General features: G+C 36.9%; 1 protein-coding gene across 1 annotated transcript in view; it reads right to left on the minus strand.

The window, feature by feature from the left end:
- The window catches only part of COL25A1 (collagen type XXV alpha 1 chain), a 463,430-nt gene that overhangs the window by 208,093 nt on the left and 227,436 nt on the right, over positions 1-27,901 (minus strand). The window contains exons 3-4 of the mRNA XM_067036470.1: positions 3,116-3,160; positions 1,073-1,080 (exon numbers count right to left, since the gene is read on the minus strand). Of these exons, the coding sequence (XP_066892571.1) occupies positions 1,073-1,080; positions 3,116-3,160 (53 nt within the window). The remainder of the gene's footprint in view (positions 1-1,072; positions 1,081-3,115; positions 3,161-27,901) is intronic.

Consider the following 27,901-nt stretch of genomic DNA (forward strand, 5'->3'; position numbering starts at 1 on the left):
TTGGGTAGTAGTGGTTTGTTTCTAGTTTTAAAGACAGAGTCTTAAATATGAAGCCAAAGAATAAGGCTCCTAGACCTGGGGCATGCCATCTGCCTAGCATTAAGCAAGAGCTGAAAGTCAGTTACAGAAGCAAAGTCATTTCTAACATGATTTATGTTCCGTCCTTGAACGTGGCAGGAAGACTGCAAAAGATATTTGGAAGCCAATGCTTCCTGTGAATAAAGTAAACGAGTATATGCTAAGCCCCTCTCCCTGGACCATGCTGGCCTGTTAGAGAAGTTGCCAATGCAGAGTCTGTGAACCCTGGAGCAAACCGGCTATTCGGGATGAGAAAATATCTCCAGGGCGATGATCATTGCTACCGTAAACGTACAGAGCACAGTACGGCACCGGGGTCAGACGACAGATATCCAGGATATTACTCAAAAACACATCTAGCTCAAAGCTGACAAGATAATCTGTTCCTGTGAGTACAAAGCAGGCTGGAATGCTGCAGCCACGACCTACACAAGGAAAGAAAAAAGAAAGTGCAACTCTCCAAGGGCTCCAACTCAAGCTCTTTATGCAGGCAAAACTCCAAGGGACTTCAAAGGGAGTGTTGCTTATGGAAAGAGCGCTGAACCAAGCCCACCGGGGGTATCACTTCCACGATCATGTTGCCATCTACATTTCGTGAACTGGCAAATGCAAATATTTCAGATACAAGCTTAAACAAATGAAAAAAGAAGTGTGAAAGAGCTTGAGGGTTTGCTCGCAAAGAAACCTCAGAATTTCAGGAAAAGCATTTAATATCAGGAGCTTCATAAGTTATTCCAAAATTCCCAAGACAGTAATTGGTTTGTGGTCGTATTAGAAATAAAAGGGTTTTTTAAAATTGACACATATTGCACTCCCACATATCACATGATCACAAAACAGTATACTTAAAAAATAATGTCCCACAGTTAAATACTCTTAAAAAGGTCAGCAACATTTTTCTAATTTAAATATAGAGTATATTTTGATGTTTTAACAGTTTTAACATACGTGATTTGATTATGTAGAGGAGCCAGAATGCAGCAAATATACTTACAGGAGGACCTATGGTGGGGGGAGAGAAGAGAGAATAAGAAAAAGGGAGAGACAAATTAGTGAATATACAAATACTAAGATTTAATAAAAGATTAGAACATCATAATAATCATCAGCACAATACAAGAGACATAGAAATCACTTAAGAATTTAGTGCCTCTCAGTCATTTTTTAGATCATGAACCTATTATGAGACCATATCAGAAAAATGCATTTACATCTAGGTACACACAAAATTTTATGTAAAATTTCAAAGAATATTCCCTGAGGACTGTTTATGAATTACTCAGAAGTTCATATATTTTAAGAAAAGACTTTCTAATTTATACACCTAAAAATTTAGATAAAATATGAATTAGGAAGAGCATTAGTCATTTATGATACATCAGTTGTAGGCAATTGATATATAAATTTCTTGAGTTTGGTAAAATGGCTAAATCAGAAAGGTACCTGCTATTTGTTCTAAGAATGTTTATCATTCAGTAGTATTGTCAATATATAAAAGACTAAGTCCTGATGTTTATATAAGTTTCTTTAAAACTATGTATTCTCATCAAAACACAGGCAAAGTCTAAGAAAATTTCAATATTTCGCATACCATATGTTCAATTAAAGCGCCAGTTCTCAGTAGCCAAGAAGTTGGGAATTGATTTTTATATTTTCTGTAAAACTGCATAAGTACAAAATTTTCACTTTTTTTTCATAATCCTCCTTCTTTCTTTTGATACAAAGATCAATTCAGTGATTATTTGGGTCCACCAATGTTTTATCATTTCTTTTGCCTCAAAAACATCTATAAAACATTCTCTATTATAAAACTTTGCACTCAATGAAAGGGATACCTATACAACTTTCCAGTTACTTAGAGTGAATGAGGTTTAAAAATAACTTTTGATAATTCTCTTAAAGGAATTAAGCAGTTATGTTTTCATAAAAACTTTTTTTACTTTGACATCATATTTCCAAAAGGGAGAGGAAATGAGACCAAAAAAATCAATCTGCCATCTGCTCTTTTTGAGAGGTTAGTATTTCTATTTTTTAACCCTTAGTAGATTGTTTTTAATATTAATAAATACTTGTAGAAAATGCTGGAAAATAGCATTTCTTAGTACACTAAAATCAAACCTCAAATTACCTTTCTCTTATCTTGCAAGGAAGAATTGATGTCCTTTTAAGACTTCACATTTACATTTACAGTTTTGGAGTCTTAGACTTTATGAAACTAGTAAAACCGCAAGTGAACACACTCATTTGAATATCTTGGTTTCAGAAAAAAATAGTTTTTATTTGACTTTGCATATAGGGATTTGGCCTGAAAGCACAAAACAAAACAAAAATCACTAAACTGGGTGTCAGGACAATTGGTTGTGCTTCTAGTTCTGCTCATAACAAATTGTATGGCCTCAGCTGAACCACCTCACTGCTCTGGGTCGCCATTTCCTCAACTACGAAATGAAAACTCTGTATTGATGACTAAGGCTCCTGTCATCACTAAAATTCTATGGTTATACAAGGTGAATAAAAATTCTCAAATTGTGAAAAGAATGAGAGTTAAAGCATGACAAACTTTTACCAGTTGGATAAAATAATAATCAGCTTTCCAGGACATGCACCCCAGTGTCCCAAGGCAGATGTTTCCGCAGAGAGTGTGCAATGACTGATCACCTATGTAGGTGGAAAGATGGGTGATGCTGCTGTACTGCATGTGGCTAAGAAACCCTCTGCTGTACACTGAAAGGGCAGATTTAACTTGACACAGTAAATAAGCCAACATTGGGTGCCAGGGGTTAGTAAACTAATAATATTTTGCAAACTTCTCCTTTCTACTGTTTGATGGAAATAAGAAGATTAAAAAGAAATTCTATGTGTAGCAGAGAAGATATAAACATCACACACACACACACACACACACACACACACACACACACACGCGCGCACATGCACACAAGATCCAACAGAACAATATAATTACTAATTAGGAGGAACAGATGTGGGAACCTAGCCAGAACATGAATGACACAGAACAGCTGAAAGAGAGACTTACCAGATTCTCCTCTTCGGCCCCTTTTACCTCGTTTCCCTGGAGGGCCTGAAATAAAAAGAACAATTTTTGGAATTTTTGGTTCCAAAATGGCTAGTAAATGATTTCTATATATCTTGTCACTGTTTTTAACTAACATGAAGGACCAGAGATTTGAAAAGGCCAACTCTGTCTCTGGCATTTCAGCATAACTGTTAAGCTTCATTTAATTATAAAAGCTGTCCTAGATCTCTAACCAACTAGTGTTACTTAGAAACACTAAAGATTAAGAATTTTCGTTCATCCTGCCTGGGTATCATCAATAAGGAAGGGTTCACTAAGCAAACTGGTGGTGTTGAGATTTCATGTTTCTTAGGAAAATTTCTTTTCTGAAGGTTTCAGCATATTAATAATTAAAAGTACTAAGTACAAATGATTACAGTTTCTCTTCAGCCAGGTTCCTCATGCTTCTCTTGAAAATATTTAGTTGGCAGTTAATTAAACGTATATATTAATAATGTAAATAATCTTTACCAATATTTCTATTTTATTAAATGTGAATTTTCATCTACTGGAATTTCTCTAATTAAGAACCAGCTGAGTTAAAATCACAACCTTTTTAATTGGAAAGTGTTTAGGTAGTAAGTATTGGTCTCATTTTTCTAAGGGGCTAGCTCATTATTGTCATTCAATAAATATTTAGTCTTTACAGTGATCTCATTTTAAAAGTGAAGAAATAACCTTTTTTTTCAGTGCATTCCCTATGAAGACCACCAAGCCAGTATGTGTCAGACTTGCACAAGTTTCTAGACTTTCATGGTTTTCAAGCCATTATTCTCAACTATATAATTTCTGCCATCATTTCCTTGGTTAGGAATAGCTCCTGCTGAATTATTATCCCAGCAAATAGAAGAGAATAATTAACCCACAGTGAGAATTGAGGTCTTAAAATATTTGCTGAGAGAAAAAGGCCAAGGAAAATACAGGACTGCCTGGTTTTGAAGAATGAGTTGCAAAGTTGGACTGATGACTTCTAAACTCTAGAAAGTTCAAGGCACAGGCCTTGGCACCCAGTTGACTCTTAATGTGATCCTGAGCTACCAACTTCCACATGGAAACACTATCACAAGAAATAAAAACAGCAGTGGGTCAGGTTAGTTTCCTTGCCAGCCCTTACACAGAGTAAGTCTGGCCATCTGTGTTTTGTAAGAGGTTAAAAACAATCAAGCAATAAAATCAATTGAAAATATTAGGAGAAGAGGCTTTGTAGCAGAATCCAAAATTGTCATTTGAAATTTCAGGTCTCCTTCTGTGTTCTGAAATAAAGAGAGATTTTCATCACACTCAAGTTATCCTTGGCCAGCCTGAGAGCAGAAGGAGAATCATATAAATAGGTAAATAAACCCAGTGGAATCCTAATAGGTGTGAAAAATATACATTTATACACATGCTCAAACATACACAGATATATATTGACAAATTCTGATATGTAATATACAACATCCTTTGGATTAGGAATCAGATTTTTTTATATTACGAAATTACTTTAAGAAGTGTTTAGCAACTGTGTTTAGAACTGTTTAGCAACTGATGTCTGTGGTCTGCACAGTAGGGACTATAGGGCATGTATAAGATGTATATCTGCTCTGAAGAAGCAAAGAAGTTGAAAAGACTAAAATAACACACATGAAAAATTCGTTAGTAGTATATGTTGTGAAGGCGGCACAATGAGTTTGTGCTCTGATTTGTTCCTTCTACTCTAAACACATGGTCAGTTATAAAAAGAGAAAAACATTTTAAAGTATTTGCATTCAAAAAAGACATGGGCATGTCCACAGGCCAGAAATGAACCAGAACTGGAAAGTGGAGAGCAGGGATAAACCATGAGCTTGCCCAGCTCTGGTTCTAGAAGTAGAAATGGTGGCTATGGGTTCTATCCCTGAAGAATAAATACTCAGAAGTTCTCTCATCAGATTCAGACTCACTTCTTAAAGCTGGGGGCTTATAAATGCTAAAGAGAAGCCTTAAAAAAATCTAGATCTCTGGCTTAAAGGCTGGGGAATATAGATTTAACCTCTCAATCAGAAAACGAAGTAAGCATCTGCTGGTTTGATGCCTGATTCTGTGATATTCCAAACATAAATCTGTGACAGGAGACCTGAAGTGTCATTTTAAGACAACTCTGGTCTAGAAAGCTGGGAGGTCAGGTAAAGATGGACATAAAATGATTAGGTAAGAAAAGGTGAGTATAGAGGAAAGAAAGGCAGATACACACAGAGAGAAAACTACACACACATACACACACACACACACACACACACACACACACACACACACACAAAACACCTCCTACTCACAATGAGTATAGAAGTCAAAGTTCCAAAACATATGAAGAAATCTAATGCTAAGAAAGGTAGCACTAAATAATAAGATCATGAATTCTTCCTAGGTAAAATTAATTAATTTTAAGAAACTATCAGACGAAGATTAGTATGTTAATTATGCTTTAAGAGATAAATGAAGAAGTAATACCCATTAAAGAGCAAGGGATTTTGAATGTAAACAAGGAAAAAAAAGAACAAGTGGATATGAAAGAGAAACCTTTATAAACCTTGAAAATATCATTGAAATTTTAAAAAAAGATAAATCAGTTAAATGCTAACCTGGATATTGTTGAAGAAGGAAAAGACATGGGAGATGTAGAATGCAGCCTGGAGAGACAGATCCAGTATCTATCTATGTATCTGACTATCCACCGTAGTCTGAAGGTACATGTCCCGCAAATTCACAGGTTGAAATTCTGACTCCCAAAGATGATAATTTTGGGAGTGGGGTCTTTGGCAGTTACTTAAATCATGAAGCTGGAGCCCTCAAGAATGCAGCTTATAAAAAAGACCCCACAGAGACCCCTCGCCCCTTCCACTATGTGAGGACACAGTGAAAAGACACCAGCTATGAACCAGGAAGAGGGCCCTTACCTGAAGGTGACCATGCTGAAACCTTGATCTTAGATGTCCCAGCCTCCTGAACTGTGAGAAATAAATTTTTGTTGTTTATAAGCCACCCAGCCTGTGGCATTTAGTTATAGCAGCCCAAACAGAATAAGACTCTATCTACTATCTATCTATCTATCATCTATCTGTCTATGTATCTATGTATCTATCTATCCATCTATGTTAAGAAGAAAATTTTTACTTATAAAAGAACTCAAAAGAAATGATAGAGAAGACTTTGTTTAAGAGATAATAGATGAGAATATTCCAGAATTGAACTTAGGAGACCTAAGATTGAACTTATACTCCAAGTGTCAAGTAAAAATAAGTCACACTTAAACACAAAGAAGGAGAAACTTAGAAATATTCAAGGATAAAGAGAAAATGTTAAGAACTACCAGAGGGAAGATTACAATGGAAGATACCTAACTGACTGCTGTCTCAACCACAACAAAGGTGCCAGAGGACACAGACCTGATTTTTATGAAAAGCCTTAGAAGCCTATAATTGTTTGTTTATTGGAATTAGTTTGTCACTTTCCTCCTGAAGAATATTCCTTTTAAATAGTAGAATTTATCAAGTAAAAACAATCGATTACATAAATGTTTAAAAATAATTTAAAATAAACTTTTAAAAAATTTAAAAGATATCAGATTATAAAAAATAATCAGAGAAGCAATGATATTTTTGAAGAAACCAAGAAACAAAGTTAAGGGGATTCCCTGGTGGTCCAGTGGTTAGGACTCGGCCCTTCCACTGCTGTTGGTCCAGGTTCGATCCTGGTTGGGGAACTAAGATCCCATAAGCCACGTCAAAAAAAAAAAAAAAAAAAAAAAGGAACATGTCTGCCTTAAATATTCAATTTAAGAAATGAATCAAATGCTGTGGGAAATTTGCTCATTATATTGAGAGTTGAGAAAAAATAAAATCTAAGGAAACTGAAAAAATACTTGGTAAGACAGATATCTATTGAAATGACAAGGTTTTCCAAAGAATTTCATATATTTGAGAGAAAAAATTAAGCTAAACTAAGTTATGAGGAGATGGGAATCCAAACCCTATTGGATTTACAAATACTTGATTTGAGAAGAGCATGTTATAATTGCTATAAGAAACAGAAGACTGGAGTGAGCATTATATTGAGCTTGTGAACTAATAAATTATACAAAACTCACAGTAACACACAGATTAAAGATCTTGCTTACAAAGAAAATAAATAGAGGTTTTGAAAAAGTCGACTGTGCAGATGAGATAATTTGATATCGCTCCTGAATTTAAAGGCAAAAATAATTTAAAAATTATATACATGGGATGAATTTGACAATGGGCAGCTGGCAGATCACCAGAGTGAAAAAGAAGAAAAGACAAGTGATAGATATTTCCCTGACAAAACCGATGTTAACAATAGCTAACAGTAGTTGAAAAAGATAGTCCCATATACACAATGGAATATTACTCAGCCCTAAAAAGAAAGGAAATTGAGTTACCTGAAGTGAGGTGGATGGACCTAGAGTCTGTCATACAGAGTGAAGTAAGTCAGAAAGAGAAAAACAGATACCGTATGCTAACACATATATATGGAATCTAAGAAAAATAAAAGGTACTGATGAACCTAGTTGCAGGGTAGGAATAAAGATGTAGACATAGAGAATGGACTTGAGGAAACAGGGTGGGAGGGGGAAGCTGGGGTGAAGTTAGAGTAGCATCAACATAAATACACTACCGAATGTAAAATAGCTAGTGGGAAGCAGCAGCATAGCACAGGGAGAGCAACTCAGTGCTTTGTGGTGACCTACAGGGGTGGGATAGGAGGATGGGAGGGAGGCGATATGGGGACATATGTATGCATATGGCTGATTCACTTTGCTGTACAACAGAAACTAACACAGTATAGTGAAGCAATTATACTCCAATAAAGATCTATTTTTTAAAAAAAGAAAGAAAAAGAAAAACATAGTGCTCATCTCTATTCCAAACTGAGTGATGAAGTGTCAGTCAGGCATGAGCTGTAAGAACAAATATAGAAGGTAGAACCTGACTCTTATTCACTGAATTTGGCCAGATCCTTGCAGCAGAAATTCTAAGTGAATTTTCTCAGCAGAAAGACATGACTCTGCAAAAGAAACTCATTCAAGAATATGAATGAGAAGAGAAAAAGCAGAGTTATCAGGGACAGAGGAAGTGAAAACTTACAGAGAATTTATGAAATAAAGAATAAATTATAGACGAGCTTCAAGATGGCAGAAGAGTAAGATGCAGAGGTCACCTTCCTCTCCACAAATACATCAGAAATACATCTACATGTGGAACAGCTCCTACAGAACACCTACTGAACGGGGCAGAAGATCTCAGACCTCCCAAAAGGCAAGAAACTCCCCACGTACCTGGGTAGGGCAAAAGAAAAAAAAAAGAGAGAGAGACAAAAGAATAGGGACAGGAACTGCTCCAGTGGGAGGGAGCTGTGAAGGAGGAAAGGTTTCCATACACTAGAAGCCCCTTCACGGGCGGAGACTGCGGGTGGCGGAGGGGGGAAGCTTCGGAGCCATGGAGGAGACCGCAGTAATGGTGCGCAGGGCAAAGCGGAGAGATTCCCGCAGAGAGGATCGGTGCCGACCAGCATTCACCAGCCCGAGAGGTTTGTCTGCTCACCCGCTGGGGCAGGCGGGGTCTGGGAGCTGAGGCTCGGGCTTCGGTCGGATCCCCGGGAGAGGACTGGGGTTGGTGGAGTGAACACAGCCTGAAGGGGTTAGTGCACCACGGCTGGCCGGGAGGAAGTCCAGGAAGAAGTCTGGACCTGCCAAAGAGGCAAGAGACCATTGTTTCGGGGTGAATGAGGAGAGGGGATTCAAAGCACTGCCTAAACAACCTCCAGAGAAGGGCGCGAGCCGCAGCTATCAGTGCAGACAGCAGAGACGGGCATGAGACGCTAAGGCCGCTGCTGCCGCCACCAAGAAGCCTGTTTGCGAGCACAGGTCATTCTCCACACCTCCCCTCCCGAGAGCCTGTGCAGCCCGCCACTGCCTCCCTCCCCCCGGCTTGAGTGAGCCAAAGCCCCCGGATCAGCTACTCCTTTAATCCCATCCTATCTGAGCAAAGAACAGATGCCCTCAGGCAACCTACACACAGAGGCGGGTCCAAATCTAAAGCTGAACCCCGGGAGCTGTGCAAACAAAGAAGAGAAAGGGAAATCTCTCCCAGCAGCTTCAGGGGCAGCGGATTAAATCTCCACAATCAACTTGATGTACCCTGCATCTGTGGAATACCTGAATAGACAATGAATCATCCCAAATTGAGGAGGTGGACTTTAGGAGCAAAGATATATATATTTCTTCCCTTTTTCTCTTTTTGTGAGTTTGTATGTGTATGCTTCTGTGTTTGATTTTGTCTGTATAGCTGTGCTTTTACCATTTGTCCTAGGGTTCTGTCCATCTGTTTTTTTTTGTTTGTTTTTACTTTTAAAACTATTTTTCTTAATAATTATTTTTTATTTTACTAACTTTATTTTATTTTACTTTATTTTATTTCATTTTATCTTCTTTCTTTCTATTTTGTCTCTCTTTTATTCTGACCCGTGTGGATGAAAGCCTCTTGGTGCTCCAGCCAGGCATCAGGGCTGTGCCTCTGAGGTAGGAGAGCCAACCTCAGGATGCTGGTCCACAGGAGACCTCCCAGCTCCAAGTAATATCAAACAGCAAAAATCTCCCAGAGATCTCCATCTCAACGCCAAGACCCAGCTTCACTCAACGACCAGCAAGCTACACTGCTGGACACCTTATGCCAAACAACTAGCAAGACAGGAACACAACCCCATCCATTAGCAGAGAGGTTTGCTAAAATAATAAGGCCACAGACAACTAAAACACACCACCAGACGTGGACCTGCCCAGCAGAAAGACAAGATCCAGCCTCACTGACCATAACACAGGCACTAGTCCCCTCCACCAGGAAGCCTACACAACCCACTGAACCAACCTTAGCCACTGGGGACAGACACCAAAAATAACGGGAACTATGAACCTGCAGCCTGAGAAAAGGAGACCGCAAACACAGAAAGTTAAGCAAAATGAGAAGACAGAAAAACGCACAGCAGATGAAGGAGCAACGTAAAAATCCACCAGACCTAACAAACGAAGAGGAAATAGGCAGTCTACCTGAAAAAGAATTCAGAATAATGATAGTAAAGATGATCCAAAATCTTGGAAATAGAATAGAGAAAATACAGGAAATGTTTAACAAGGACCTAGAAGAACTAAAGAGCAAACAAACAATGATGAACAACACAATAAATGAAATTAAAAATTCTCTAGGAGGGATCAATAGCAGAATAACTGAGGCAGAAGAACAGATAAGTGACCTGGAGGATAAAACAGTGGAAATAACTACTGCAGAGCAGAATGAAGAAAAAAGAATGAAAAGAACTGAGGACAGCCTCAGAGACCTCTGCGACAACATTAAACACACCAACATTCGAATTATAGGGGTACCAGAAGAACAGAAAAAGAAAGGGACTGAGAAAATATTTGAAGAGATTATAGTTGAAAACTTCCCTAATATGGGAAAGGAAATAGTTAATCAAGTCCAGGAAGCACAGAGAGTCCCATTCAGGATAAATCCAAGGAGAAACATGTCAAGACACATATTAATCAAACTATCAAGAATTAAATACAAAGAGAAAATATTAAAAGCAGCAAGGGAGAAACAACAAATAACACACAAGGGAATCCCCATAAGGTTAACAGCTGATCTTTCAGCAGAAACTCTGCAAGCCAGAAGGGAGTGGCAGGACATATTTAAAGTGATGAAGGAGAAGAACCTACAAGCAAGATTACTCTACCCAGCAAGGATCTCATTTAGATTTCATGGAGAAATTAAAACCTTTACAGACAAGCAAAAGCTAAGAGAATTCAGCACCACCAAACCAAGCTTTACAACAAATGCTAAAGGAACTTGTCTAGGCAGGAAACACAAGAGAAGGAAAAGACCTACAATAACAAATGCAAAACAGTTCAGAAAATGGGAATAGGAGCATACATATTGATAATTACCTGAAATGTAAATGGATTAAATGCTCCAACCAAACGACATAGACTGGCTGAATGGATACAAAAATAAGACCCATATATATGCTGTCTACAAGAGACCCCCTTCAGACCTAGGGACACATACAGACTGAAAGTGAAGGGATGGAAAAAGATATTCCATGCAAATGGAAATCAAAAGAAAACTGGAGTAGCAATACTCCTATCAGATAAAATAGACTTTAAAATAAAGACTAGTACAAGAGACAAAGAAGGACACTACATAATGATCAAGGGATCAATCCAAGAAGAAGATATAACAATTGTAAATATTTATGAACCCAACATAGGAGCACCTCATTAAAAAGGCAAATACTAACAACCATTAAAGGGGAAATCGACAGTAACACAATCATAGCAGGGGACTTTAACACCCCACTTTCACCAATGGACAGATCATCCAAAATGAAAATAAATAAGGAAACACAAGCTTTAAATGATACATTAAACAAGATGGACTTAATTGATATTTATAGGATATTCCATCCAAAAACAACAGAATACACTTTCTTCTCAAGTGCTCATGGAACATTCTCCAGGATAGATCATATCTTGGGTCACAAATCAAGCCTTGGCAAATTTAAGAAAATTGAAATCGTATCAAGTATCTTTTCTGACCACAACACTGTGAGACTAGATGTCAATTACAGGAACAAATCTGTAAAAAATACAAGCACATGGAGGCTAAATAATACACTACTTAATAACCAAGACATCACTGAAGAAATCATAAAAGAAAAGAAAAGAAAAGAAATCATAAAAATCAGATCAGGGAGCTTCCCTGGTGGCGCAGTGGTTGAGAATCTGCCTGCCAATGCAGGGGACACGGGTTCGTGCCCCGGTCTGGGAAGATCCCACATGCTGCAGAGCGTCTGGGCCCGTGAGCCATGGCTACTGAGACTGCGCGTCCGGAGCCTGTGCTCCGCAACGGGAGAGGCCACAACAGTGAGGACCACATACCACAAAAAAAAAAAAAAAAAAAAAAAAAAAAAATCAGATCAGAAATAAATAAAAAAGAAATGAAAGAAACAATAGCAAAGATCAATAAAACTAAAAGTTGGTTCTTTGAGAAGATAAACAAAATTGATAAACCATTATCCAGATTCATCAAGAAAAACAGGCAGAAGACTCAAATCAATAGAATTAGAAATGAAAAAGGAGAAGTAACAACTGACACTGCAGAAATACAAAGGATCATGAGAGATTACTACAAGCAACTCTATGCCAATAAAATGGACAACCTAGAAGAAATGGACAAATTCTTAGAAATGCACAACCTTCTGAGACTGAGCCGGGAAGCAATAGAAAATATAAACAGACCAATCACAAGCACTGAAATTGAAACTGTGATTTAAAATCTTCCAACAAACAAAAGCCCAGGATCAGAGAGTTTCACAGGTGAATTCTATCAAACATTTAGAGAACAGCTAACACCTATCCTTCTCAAACTCTTCCAAAATATAGCAGAGGGAAGAACACTCCCAAACTCATTCTACAAGGCCACCATCACCCTGATACCAAAACCAAAGATGTCACAAAGAAAGAAAACTACAGGCCAATATCATTGATGAACATAGATGCAAAAATCCTCAACAAAAAACTAGCAAACAGAATCCAACAGCACATTAAAAGGATCATACACCATGATCAAGTGGGGTTTACCCCAGGAATGCAAGGATTCTTCAATATATGCAAATCAATCAATGTGATACACCATATTAACAAATTGAAGGAGGAAAAACCATATGATCATCTCAATTGATGCAGAGAAAGCTTTTGACAAAATTCAACACCCATTTATGATAAAAACCCTCCAGAAAGTAGGCATAGAGGGAACTTTCCGCAACATAATAAAGACCATATATGACAAACCGACAGCCAACATTGTCCTCAATGGTGAAAAACTGAAACCATTTCCACTAAGATCAGGAAAAAGACAAGGGTTGCTCACTCTCACCACTCTTATTCAACATAGTTTTGGAAGTTTTAGCCACAGCAATCAGAGAAGAAAAAGAAATAAAAGGAATCCAAATCGGAAAAGAAGAAGTAAAGCTGTCACCCTTTGCAGATGAGATGATACTATACATAGAGAATCCTAAAGATGCTACCAGAAAACTACTAGAGCTAATCAATGCATTGGTAAAGTAGCAGGATACAAAATTAATGCACAGAAATCTCTAGCATTCCTATATACTAATGATGAAAAATCTGAAAGTGAAATTAAGAAAACACTCCCATTTACCATTGCAGCAAAAACAATAAAATATCTAGGAATAAACCTACCTAAGGAGACAAAAGACCTGTATGCAGAAAACGATAAGACACTGATGAAAGAAATTAAAGATGATACAAATAGATGGAGAGATATACCATGTTCTTGGATTGGAAGAATCAACGTTGTGAAAATGACTCAACTACCCAAAGCAATGTACAGATTCAATGCAATCCTTATCAAACTACCACTGGCATTTCTCACAGAACTAGAACAAAAAATTTCACAACTTGTACGGAAATGCAATAGACCCTGGATAGCCAAAGCAATCTTGCAAAAGAAAAACAGAGCTGGAGGAATCAGGCTGCCTGACTTCAGCCTATACTACAAAGCTACAGTAATCAAGACAGTATGGTACTAGCACAAAAAAAGAAATATAGATCAAAGGAAGAGGATGAAAAACCCAGAGATAAACCCACGTACATATGGTCACCTTATCTTTGATAAAGGAGACAAGAATATACAGTGGAGAAAAGACATACTCTTCAATAAGTGGTGCTCGAATAACTGGACAGGTACATGTAAAAGTATGAAATTGGAACACTCGCTAGCACCATACACAAAAATAAACTCAAAATGGATTAGAGACCTAAATGTAAGGCCAGACACTATCAAACTCTTAGAGGAAAACAGGCAGAACACTCTATGACATAAATCACAGCAAGATCCTTTGTGACACCCCTCCTACAGAAATGGAAATAAAAACAAAAATAAACAAAGGGGACCTAATGAAACTTAAAAGCTTTTGCACAGCAAAGGAAACCATAAACAAGATGAAAAGACAACCCTCAGAATGGGAGAAAATAGTTGGAAATGAAGGAACTGACAAAGGATTAATCTCCAAAGTTTACAAGCAGTTCATGCAGCTCAATATCAAAAAAACAAACAACCCAATCCAAAAATGGGCAGAAAACCTAAATAGACATTTCTCCAAAGAAGATATACAGATTGCCAACAAACACATGAAAGAATGCTCAATATCGTTAATCATTAGAGAAATGCAAATCAAAACTTCAATGAGATATCATCTCACACGGTCAGAATGGCCATCATCAAAAAATCTACAAACAATAAATGCTGGAGAGGGTGTGGAGAAAAGGGAACCCTCTGGCACTGTTGGTGGGAATGTAAATTGATACAGCCACTATGGAGAACAGTATGGAGGTTCCTTAAAAAGCTACAAATAGAACTACCATACCACCCAGCAATCCCACTACTGGGCATATACCCTGAGAAAACCATAATTCAAAAAGAGTCATTTACCAAAATGTTCATTGCAGCTCTATTTACAATAGCCAGGACATGGAAGCAACCTAAGTGTCCATCAACAGATGAATGGATAAAGAAGATGTGGCACATATATACAATGGAATATTACTCAGCCATAAAAAGAAATTAAACTGAGTTATTTGTAGTGAGGTGGATGGACCTAGAGTCTGTCATATAGAGTGAAGTAAGTCAGAAAGAGAAAAACAAATACCATATGCTAACACCTATATATGGAATCTAAGAAAAAAAAAAAAGGTCATGAAGAACCTGGGGCAAGACAGGAATAAAGACACAGACCTACTAGAGGATGGACTTGAGGACACGGGGAGGGAGAAGGGTAAGCTGTGACGAAGTGAGAGAGTGGCATGGACATATATACACTACCAAATGTAAAATAGATAGCTAGTGGGAAGCAGGCGCATGGCACAAGGAGATCAGCTCAGTGATTTGTTACCATCTAGAGGGGTGGGATAGGGAGGTTGGGAGGGAGGGAGACTCAAGAGGGAAGAGATATGGGAACATATGTATATGTATAACCGATTCACTTTGTTATAAAGCAGAAACTAACACACCATTGTAAAGCAATTTTACTCCAGTAAAGATGATAAAAAAAGAATAAATTATAGAGAACAGAAAGAGGCTATAAAACCAGATTCATCTTCATGATAAGAAAATTCATGACAACTGATACTGTGCAGCTTCAGAAAGAGTTTTTGCTTGCAAGATGGTGCAAACTGTCATCCTGAGATAGAAATTAGTAAAAATGAGCCATAATGACAATGCTTTAAAGACCAGGGTCAACAACCTCAACTGCAGACAGATCAAGGTCATCAAATCACATCGTAGCAAGGTGTCTTAAGCCAAGCCAGTTCTTTTGGCCCACAACTAATTCTGTTTGAACACTCTAGTTCTCACTAATGGTGTACCTACCTGTGATAAGGCTATTCTCTAAGGTTAGAAATGTGCCTAAAAATAAACATATGCCTATATATGGGTCTTCCCATGGTCTTTGGGGTGGGTAGTTATTGCAAGTACCTAGAATAATACCCTTTTCTGATTTATCGGATCAATTACCAAATTCTGTCCCCTATGACTTGGGTCTGTTTATTCTTCTCCACTCCTAGTAGTATTTTAAGCTGAGCTTAAATATAAATTTTCTGGGTATTCTGAAAAGAGATGTTTTTACTGGAATTCTATTTGTATTTAAAAATATTTTTACCTCTTAAAAACATTTGCAATTAAACACACAGGAGGCATTCAAGAAAAGTTTCAGGATTCATAATTGGCTGGGTATTTTGTTTTGTTTTTACCTTATGTTTTCTATTTCAATGCACATTTCTTCTATGTCTGCTTTTTTGGAGAGAAGAAATAAGATGGATAGAAACAAAGGGAATAAATCAACTAAAAATGGATTAAAAACTTAAACATAAAAGCTGAAACCATAAAGCTCCTAGAAGAAAACATAGGGGAAAATTTCCTTGACGTTGGCCTTAACAATGATTTTTTGGATATGACACCAAAAGCAAAAATAAACAAGTGGGATTACATCAAACTAAAAAATCTCAACCTACATTCTGAAATATATAAGGAACTCCTACAACTCAATAGCAGAAAAACAAATAATCCAATTAAAAAATGGGCAAAAGACCTGAATAGACATTTTTCCAAAAAAGACGTACACATGGCCAACAGATATTTGAAAGGGTGCTCAATATCACTAATCATCAGAAAAATGCAAATCAAAACCACAGTGAAGTGTCACTTCACACCTGTTAGGATGGCTATTAGTTTTTTTTTTAAAAAAGGATAAGTATTTGTGAGGGTTAGAGAAAAGAGAACCCTCTTACACTGTTGGTGAGAACATAAATTGGTGCAGCCAGCCACTATGGAAAACAGTATGGAGGTTCCTCAAAAAATTAAAACTAGAACTACCATATGATCCAGAAATCCCACTTTTGGGTATTTATCCAAAGGAATTGAAATCAGGATCTAAAAGAGATACCTGCAGTCTCATGTTCACTGCAGCATTTTCCACAATAACTGAGACATGGAAACAAATGTCCATCAACAGATGAATGATGGATTAAGATGAATGATGGATAAATGATGGTATATATACACATGCAATGGAAAATTATTTATCCTTAAAAAAGAAGGAAATCCTGCCATTTGTAACAACATGGATGGACCTGAAGGGTATTATGCTAAGTGAAATAAGCCAGAAACAGAAAGACAAATACTGTACAGTTGCATTTATGTGTGGAATCTAAAACAGTCAAACTCAGAGAAGCAAAGAGTAGAATGGTTGTTGCCAGGGGCTGGGGGGAAATGGAGAGGTTATGGTCAAGGAGTACAAACTTTTAATTATGCAAGATAAATAAATTTTGGAGATTCACCATACAGCATAGTACCTATAGCTAAAAATACATTGCTAAAATTTGCTAAAAGGGTACATCTTATGTTGTATTCTTACCACAAAATAATAATAATAATGGAGGGGGTGGGAGGAAACTTTGGGAGATGATGGATTGTCTATGCCTTGATGATGGTGATGGTTTCATGGATGTATACTTATCCCAAGCTCATCAAGTTGTATATGTTTTATATATATATATATATATATATATACATATACAACTTTTTACATGTCAATCATACTTCAGTACAACAGTTTAAAAAAGAGATAAAGGAAAGGCTCATGCCTTGGGTGATTGTGCTTAGGTCTATCGTCATAAAAATCTGAGAACAGAGAGAAATGTAGCCATCTTGTTACACAAATGACCTAACGGTCACTAATGACACAAGTCATTGGAGAATTAATTCCTGACTGAATTTCCACGAGGAAGGTAATGAACACATGTAAAAGCACAAACTAAGGGCAAAATAAATATTAGCTCCATCTTTTGTTTTATTTAGATTCTCTGTTTATATTTAGTCATTAAGTGATCATAATATATTTGAGTATCTGATAAGAAACGCTGAATATGTATGTGAAAAAACTGTGGGAGATTAACATTACCTTCCAAATGTCATATTCAAAGAGGCAATTTAGTATAATAAAAAGAATATGAAACAAGGAGTTAAAAGATATAGGTTCTCACTAATGTGTAAATTGAGCTAACGTCCAATTAACCTCTTTGATTTTGGTGTGCCAAAAAATCTGATCAATAGTACTAACTCTACCATGTTTATATGATTATCTTGAGGGTGAAAATGGTAAAGTGCTTTATACATTATGTTAATTGACTGTTTCCTTTATTTTTCATTATTGCAGCAAGGCTTATAAACTATTTCTATGCTATATTACTGTCATACTGTCAATAAAAATAGTAAGACTTCTAAACAATTCTACATATCTTAATACAAGGCTAAAACTTCTTATCAGAAGTTTCATCTCCAGAAGCAGAGAGATTCTTTAAGGACATCAGAGAAAGTGCTATAAAATACCTCAAACAACAGTAAATATTACAAAAAGCAAATACAGTCATCCCTTGGTATCCACGGGGGAATTGGTTCCAGGACCCTGCTTGGATACCAAAATCTTTGAATTCTCAATTTCCCTACATGAAATGGTATAGTATTTGCATATAACCCACGCACATCCTCCTGCATACTTTAAATCAGCTCTAGATCACTTTCACTAGGTAATGCAATGTAAATACTATGTAAATAGTCGCCAGTGTGTGGCAACTTCAAGTTTTGCTTTTTGGAAGTTTCTGGAACTTTCTTCCTAATCTTTTCCATCTGTGATTGGTTGAATCCACAGAACCTGTGGATACAAAGAGTCAACCATACTCTTATCCACAATTCTGGAGTCAGAAAACTGGAAATGTTAAGGCAAGGGAAAGAGCGGGTGGCTGAGCTTCTGGTCAGGCAGGGAAAGAGCGAGTAAGAAGCGATGAGCAGATAGAGAAGCCCCAGGGGCAAATAAGTGCTGGGGTAGGGAGGCCTAAAGGAGAAATGTGTACAAAGCTAGGGTGCCCTTCCACCCCAACCAACCCCAGGAATAGGCCTCCAACAGCTGCGGATGGCCCTGGGGAGGGAGGAACCTGTCTGGACACAGAGGAGACTGCGGATCATCCTTTCTGAACCATCCATCGCCCCCCATCATCCAGTTACTTCAGAAGACTAAGCCAGGTTTACCTTCAGATCTTCTGGATTAACCTTACAAGGAGGCACAGTTGAATTTCAGAGCCTTCCCCAAAGTCCTCCCACCTGCTAACTTGCTTAATGCCTGAAATTCTTTCAGCATAGACCAAAGCTTTGCATTCCACAACTACAAGTAAAAGGTTTAAAACAGCAGATGCCTGGTAGAAGTAGAATATTAGCTAAAATTTATCTTCTCCATACTCATAAAATGTCTGTACTAAAACATCCCCAGGAGGTGATACAGCCCAAAGGTTTTCACCCTGTACTTCATAGTGACTGCCAGAGCAACTCCTATTTGCCATATTGAATTGCAACCATTTGCAGGGAAAGTTTGTTGGCTAAAACGAGTTTATAAATCATATTCTTGCAAACGTAAAATGAAAGCCAAGAGAGGTGAAAACAACCTGCGGAAGGTCCCACACAGCAGACACCAGCTTCCTGATTCCAAGCTCAGTGCTCTTTGACCCACTACATTGCCCCTCCTTTGTGAACTCACACTGCATGTGAGTTCCTGAGAGACTGGACACAACGAGTGCAAACTTCCCAAACTGCTTCATTTGACCAATGGCCTGCCTCATATTCTTATAACACGGCTACTTAGGCAGATATGTTATTACTTGTTACAATCTCCCACTAGACTGTAAGCTCTGGAAGGTAGGGATTCCCTTGTTCATCCTTAAGTCTCTAGCAACTGGCACAGGGCTTATCACCTGAACCTTTAAAGAAATTCGGCCTATGGGCTATTAGATGCATGCCAACGTTACTTCATACCACATTCATTTTTCAGAGAAATAATTTTTCTTATTCAGGAGTTTCATTTCCCAAGATACTTTAAATCAGCTGGTATTCCACTATACATAACACGGGCTTGTTTGTTTTAAATATCTTTTATGTGTGTGTTTTTGTTTCAAATTTCCTCAAGTTTCTAATCTCTGTGGAATGTCAGTTTATAAAAGAAAGTTAATCGTAATAAATAATAGGCAATAATTTAAGTTTACAATAGACAAGCTCCATAACTCTCACTACAGAGTATTTTCCAGATATACAGTACTTATTTTAAAGTCAATGAGTTCAACTGAAAAGCTGTAAAAGTATTTCCTTTTTAAACAACCTAAGAGACATACTAACAAATGTTTCAGGGATTCAGGCATTCTATTCTTACAAGCTATCAGAGTCATAAAAAAATAACAATGAATAGTTTGTTAGCAAAAACAGTTCACTAGTATTTTAGTTACAAACAACAAATATGAAGTTGCAAAATTTTTCTTTTCATACCCTAACTAGGCCGTATCATAATTTTAACAGGCTATGAATATCTATAATGTACTGGAACCCTAAGATTAGTAATTAAAGTTGTTTTGTCAAATTCTATAGGGGATTTAAAAAAATCAAATAAAGATACCAAATCTTTAAGGTAACTCTATGAATATTCTTTTCATAAACATGTTTCTTTTCCAGCTTTCATAGCAGGAACTTTTTGACAATTCCAAGTAAAACTTGTAAACCATAAAGTATATGCAGAAAATGTGTTCAATGAATGAGGATAAAACAATGTGACTCATGGAAGGCACAAAAAGAGAAAAAGTGGCTACTAAGTTTGAGTACAATACAGTGTACATATTAGGCCGCCTAAAGCCAAATGGGTGGATATGTATGTGTGCACCGCTTTAAACGTAAAATACAAAATGTGCATACCTTGTTTTATTGTGCTTCATTTTCTTGTTCTTCACAAATACTACATTTTTTACAAATTAAAGTTTTGTGGCAACCCTGTGTCAGGCAAGTCTATCAGCGCTCTTTTTTTCAAAAGCATTTGCTCACTTCATCTCCGTGTCACATTTTGGAAATTCTTGCAACATTTCGAACTTTTTCATTATTATTATGTTGGCTGTGGTGATCTGTGGTCAGTGATTTTTAACGTTACTACTATGACTTATTCTTTGAAGGCTCAGATAATGGTTAGCATTTTTTAGCAATAAGATGTTTTTAAATTAAGGTATATGCTTTTTTTTAGACATAATGTTGCTGCACACTTAATAGACTACGGTATGGTATAAACATAACTTTTGCATGCACTAGGAAACCAACAAATTCGTGTGACTAGCTTTATGTGATATTTGCTTTATTGTGGTGATCTGGAACTGAACCCACAGTATCTCTGAGGTATGCCTGTAATTCTTTGGCGTAGTAGCCAAAATGGTTAATAGCCACTAGTTTAGAAGAAAATGGACTAGTTATTCTAGAATATACTGCTCATTAGGAAAGCCCTTAAGCAGCAAGGCATACTCTTCTGGCAGAGTATGTTTTTACTTTCTCATGAAATATATTGAGAGCAGGACTCTTGTTTTACCTATTTCTATATTTTTCCAATTGTAAATAAAGAGACATTTTAACAATTGTGATTAAAATTTTTGAAATAAATCAAAGTAACTTACATCAGAATTGTGGTGACTCTAACTCTTGACGTTGCTTGATCATTAGGGTTATTTTTAAGCTGGTTGAGTTTCTACTCTGTGAAGATAGGCCAATGGGCCAAAATTGCCTTCTAAACCTTCTCCTTCCCAGTCATCTCACTGTAAGTTCAGTTCTTGCTTGGGCTAGGCTTAAATGAAGCATTTCAAGTTTACCCAAGAATTAACTGATATTTGTACATTTTATAAGTAGGGGGAAATGACTATATTTATGAAATAATCGGAGACTCTTACAAGAACATACTGGAAGACGACTGCACTTAAACAATAAAAGGAAAGGATTTCCAAACTGAGTGCAGTGAAACATTTTCTGAGCTTTGTGTAGATGCTTTGTTTCCAGAAATGGAATTCCAGCAAATGAGGAATTGTCTTTATTGTTGTTTTCAATATTTAGATAATAAATATAGTAGAATATTCAATAGAAACTGTTCAAGACTACAAATAACCAGTGTTGCAGTTCATTGACTTTAATGAGCTCCGATATGGCACAGTTGTTATTTCTATCATTCTTCTCCCACACATAAAGTGTTTCATTATTACGGTACTAAAATGTTTTACCCCATGATCCTACAGGGGCTTTGTCATGAGAGCTTTTAAAAAAAATTTCTACTTGCAGGGGAGGCGGCTGTCAGAGAGTAGGGGTTGGGAAATAGGAAAGATGCGTTGTTTCTTCCTGAGATTATATGAGTGATTATTACATATACAATGTCATATACTAACGTGAAAAAAAAGTTCAGTTCCCAAGCTATCAAAAAAATTTAAATGAGCTCTCTAGATTCCATGTTTCTAATGGAATGTAGAGTGGTAAACAGATCTTTGAAAGATAAAGATAATTTTTAACAGAAAAAAATAACAAGATCAATGGATGAATGTTGTTTGTCACATGCTCAATAAATTAAATAATGTTAATTTTTAACTTATCAGAGATTGAAACAATCTTCCTTACAGGAAATGGAAAAGAAAGTGGGCTAATGGAAACTAGGATCTGTTTTCACTAATGGCTTTGCAATGTCGCAAACTTTTGCCAAATAGCTGATGGATGACTTAAACACAGCAGCAGCACATACACCAATACACACATGTAAGTGGCCCACATGTCTTCAAGCTGGTGCTAAATTAATTATTGATGTATATTGCCAAAATTAGTCACCAATAGGAAAAATAATCATAACAGATCTGGCTTAACACTGAAAATTAGTGATAGAGAGTGAGTAAACAAAAAGTCAAGATGAAACCACCGAAGCAGGAGTAGGAGTACTCCAGCGAGAAAGGGCAACATGGATGTCTGGACCTGATGAAACAAGCATGAAGGCACAGTGTACTAAAGCAATGAGAACAAGAGAGAGAGAATAAGAGGCTGTCCATGGAAGTCAGCAAACCTGATGATCACATGGGGGGGAAAAAAACCCACAGAATACTTGGACATAATAAAAAGGAAAAGTGTTCATCACTCATCTGGCACTGCCCATGCATTGTTCCATTTATTTATACTAATTGTGTGATCACAATATAATTTTGGAAGGTGATGATATAAAGAGGTTAAGTGACTTGCTCAACATCACACATCTAGTAAGTGGTGGATTAGCCATTTATACCCAGAAAGTCTGACTCCTAAATTGTGAATTCTAAAACGAAAGACAGGCTCGTTTACCAAGCACACTATGGATCACTCTATTTTCTGATATAAACACAGAGAGCTGCCATTAAGGAAACTAGGCAGGGCTTCCGTGGTGGCGCAGTGGTTGAGAATCCGCCTGCTGATGCAGGGGACACGGGTTCGTGCCCCGGTCCGGGAAGATCCCACATGCCGCCAAGCGGTTGGGCCCGCGAGCCATGGCCACTGAGCCTGCGCGTCCGGAGCCTGCGCTCCGCAATGGGAGAGGCCACAACCGTGAGAGGCCTGCGTACCGCCAAAAAAAAAAAAAAAAGGAAACTAGGAGCATTTAAATAAACTCAGAAAGAACAGGGTCATGAGTGTTTCGGAAAGCCTCTGTTTACAATTCCCATTTATAAGCTTATTTTTGCCTTCTCATTTTAAATGTAAAGTAACCATGAGAAATCACTGGCCAAAAGCTGATAAACTTTTATTTTATAAAACCAAGAGGGAACTGTTCTCTCTCCGTACACTGAAAACATTCATAGTTAACCTAGTGGGATGTGATAGCACATATTTATGTATATGCTCAGTTAATATACTCTTACACAATGCATGACAGGTTTTTTTTTTGACAGTAAGAACACTTAACATGAGATCTATCCTCTTAACAAAATTTTAAATGTACAATACAGTATTGTTAACTATAGCATACACATCAGTTTTAACAGGTCTTTTACATATAAGTATGTAGAATGAGACAAATAAGAAAAATATTGATCTTTTAGAAATAAGGGATAGTGTCTGTCTTGTTCACTATTTTGTTCCCAGCACCTGGCACATAATTAAACGTTAGTTAAACAGATGACTACGTTTTTTAAAAGATGAAATAACAATAACAGTTTTGTAATATTTCTTCTGGTTAAAAAACAAAAAAACAGCACAGTAAAATTTTTAAAATCAGCCTTGTTATAAACAAGACAACAGGCCCAAAATGGAGTTTCTTATGCTAAACCCCCATCACCGAATCGAGACTTAAGTACAGTTTCAGTCTCTCCCAGAAATGGAATCTTTAACCATTCAATGAGGAATAGTCTAATTAGTACTAGTTAGGTAATCTGCCTGATAGACCCCTGCCAACCCCTAAAGGAAAGTAAACTTGAAATAACCAACCCACTTTCTTGCCTAGTATAACTTCCTTGTTCCCACTCCCTTCTGGCTATAAAAGTTTTCATTTTGTACAGTTCCTCAGAGCTCCTTTCTATCTACTAGATGAGATGCTGCCTGATTCATGAATTGTTGAATAAAGTCAATAAATATCTTTAAAATGTACTAGGTTGGTTTTGTTTTTTAATAAGCCACAGGGACATATGTTTGAACCTGACTCTGCAAAACACTAGTTTTGTGACTTTAGACAGATTAACCTTATACAACCTGTTTCTTGATCTACAAAATGTAGAGAATATCTACCTCAGATAGCTTGGGTCTTCGCTCTTCAGCTCTGAATTCTTATTGGTCTCTATTAAATCCATCTGCACAGTACTGGGGTAATTATTTTAATATATTTTTATTGTGCAATTCTTCTGATCAATAAGCTTCCATATAAATATGGAAGGAAGTATACTGGCCCAGAAGACCAGATTTTCCCACCAGTAAAACGAAGCAGGACCCTGCAGGGCCCTCCTGGGTACAAAAGCCCCTCCATGACCCCCATTTCTTGTTTGTAGAAAAAAGGCTTTAGCTTCCTAGGCCTTCCCTGAGTTCCAAAGAGCAGACTCAAGCAGTTAGTAATTAGGGAAGTAAGGAAATGCAGAAAAAAGGAAAAGAAAATAGTTCGGTGATAAAACAGTCTTGAGTTCCTCCTCAAGGGATATACATAACAATCTGACATATCTTTGAGTTGTTCTGCAGAAAATAAGACACACAACCCCCATCCTCCACCCAGGTAGAGGATGATGACAGCATGCTGACCACAAGCACTAGACCCCAGACTAGTTGAAACCATGTTGGTGATTAAGATTCCTGAAACTTCACCCTGATACCTCACCACCAACCAATCAGAAGAAAGCCCACAAGCTGCAACTCTCACCCCAAATGTTGCCTTTAAAAACCTTCCCTGAAAGCCAACTGGAAGTTCAGGTCTTTTGAGCATGAGCTGCCTGTTCTCCTTGCTTGGCAGCCTGCAATAAATGCTATACTTTCCTTTGCCACAACCTGGTGTCAATAGAGCAGCTTTACTATGTGGTGGGTGAGCAGATCCAAGTTCTGTTCAGTAACACAGGAAAACCTAATCCCACTATTACTCAACCCCAAGTCTCTATCCATGTATAAGAGTCTCCTTTGCCTAATCTCTGATCTTTCATCATTTTTGTTATCTCCTTACTTAAATTTAATTTCAAGAAGACATAATATAGGACTATCCTTTTTCCCTATCATATATTTGGTCCATTGTTCTCCTCCAATCTTTTTTTCCAACATAGACATGAATTGATTCGGTTGTGATATAAATTCTGCCTTCTTGCAATATCACTACCAGCTTAATAATCATTTTAACAGAGTTGTTAAGTAACAGCACACGATTCTTTTATCATTATTCTTGGTTTCCTAAATAGCAATAGGAATGGCATTTCATACCTCGTACCATAGTTGAAGGAGGAGCTGCTATTTGCCTATATAAGGAATTAATTTGTTCAATGCTATGATGTATTTGAGATGCCATGCATATGAAAAGTGCTCTACAAAATGTCAAATTATCTTGTTAAACTAACTGGGAACAAAACTCAGTGCAGGTTAGGATAATGGTTGGCCTCTCATAGAAGTGCTAATATAGGCGATCTTCACCAGAAAATCAAGTCCCATTTGGCCATTAAAAAAGATACTTGAAATCTCTCTACCACCCCACAGAGTTTCATTGCCTCCTTCAAAATAAACACAGTTATTTCCTTACAGTTAAATCTCAGATTCATCCTGACAGGCAAATTTCCTAGAATACAAAAGCATTATGAGCAGTTTCTATGAAAAAGATGTTTCCCCATATGATTTCATAATAATTCTGGCACGTTATTGCTTCTATTTCCATCACACAGCAAGCAAACATTTTCCAATGAAACTGCAGAAGGGCCAGTCCAAGACATACGATTTGAACTTTGGACGTTGAGTTTCTTTTCTACGCTGTATATGAACTAATATAAAGTTTAAAAAAATAGAAAGGCTTTTATTTTGGTAGACTCACACTCTTAGGGCCTTAAATAACAAAGAAAACATATACTAAAATCTTATTGGCTTTCTTTCTAGCATCTTTTGTTCTAATCAAGATGGGAAACTCAAAGCACACCAAGGTTTGGATGTGTGTCAGAGGCCAATAAATAATATGTCTAAAACTAGCTACAAATGCCAATTATCCTTAAAGGACTTATGAAAGACCCTTGATGAAGTAAGTAGACCAGGAACTCTGGAACTAACTATCAAGATTGAAAGTTCAAGAGTTACAACTTTAGGTTATGAGGAAGAGGGTAATTTCAAAGAAGAATTTGAGTTCTTTTCTTTTGCAACTTGCTCTCACAAGAGCTTTTCATAAAATAGAACAGCTTTATTAAAATACGGCATTTTATTATGATACCTTCAAGGAAAATATTGACTGTAGTAAATATAGAAGGAACCACGATGCTCAGAAAGGGAATTGGTACCATGAAATCTATTTTATGCTCCTTAGTAAAATGACTCATATTTTTAATGTGCCAATAAGTGGGCTCATTAGATTTCTTTCAAAACACAAAAGAAGGTGTCCTGAATAAGACAATTGTACAATATGATTAAAATAAATTTCTTACACAAAGAGCTTTGTGTAAAATCTTCAATCGAATAAGTTTTCATTTATAGTGATTCTCCATATCTGTATTTGAATGTTAACAAAAACGAGGAAATTAGGATCTTAATCAGTTTTGACACTCCCTATATTCCATCCACGTGCATAGTTGTGAATATGTATGACTTGATCAGTTCATACATCATTAATCATTCTCCATATACAGCCTCCTCATGACACAATCATCATTAAAAATTCTTAAGTTCTACCAGAAAGCTTCGAAGTTAGTTGTTACTATTCAAGGTGTAAAAGGAGTCCTATAAATAAAATAAATCCCCTAGATACTTGATAGAGTTTGATTGTCCTCTGAATATTTCATTCTGAGATAAAGGTGCATATATCTAAAACACTTGTTGACTTTTAAAATATTTTAAGTCAAAGAATAGGCAAGAATGCCTTATGCTATCAGCACTATGTATGTATGCTTTCTTCTTGAAAAGAGTTCATGATCTTGTTAGGCATAGAAGGCCTAAAACAAAAACCAAACAACAATTAAAGAATAACATTGGCCAGCATATAATACAGTGTTGTACTGTATATGGCATTTATAACACAGAAGCTCAGAGAAGAGAATCGAGAGAAGCTTCTCAAAGAGGTGAAACTTTAGCTTGATTTAAAAGAGTAGTTTTTAAAAGGATAAGGCAGGATATTAGAGTAAGACACGAATAAATACAGTTAGCCCCGTGCACTGCAACTAACCATGAAACCACCTTCAAGGGAAAATTAATTTTTGTTTGAGACAAAGTTGGGTAAGTAAGGTGAGTCTTGATTATAGAAGGCCTCAAATGACAGGAGAAGAAGTTAGGAAATGCTCCAATAGATAATAGTAAGCCATTACAGATGGAGTAGTAAGATACTAACATGAAGAAAGTGGTACATACTTTGGGAAGACTAGCCTGGCAGGAGTTAGCAAAGTCAATTTTGAATCTCTCATGAAAGCTGTGGCATAAAGTTATAGAGTGGCAATGGGGACAAAAATTATACACTGAAATTAATTTGATAAGAAGAATCAAACTTGGAGGCTTAACGAGATATAAGGGATAAATAGGAAAGACTGAAAGACAAAAATGGCTACTAGGATTTAAGCCTTACAGAATAAAAACCTGATGGTATATTACT

The sequence above is a fragment of the Kogia breviceps genome, chromosome 6 (assembly GCF_026419965.1).
Source record: "Kogia breviceps isolate mKogBre1 chromosome 6, mKogBre1 haplotype 1, whole genome shotgun sequence".
In the NCBI taxonomy this organism is placed as follows: domain Eukaryota; kingdom Metazoa; phylum Chordata; class Mammalia; order Artiodactyla; family Physeteridae; genus Kogia; species Kogia breviceps.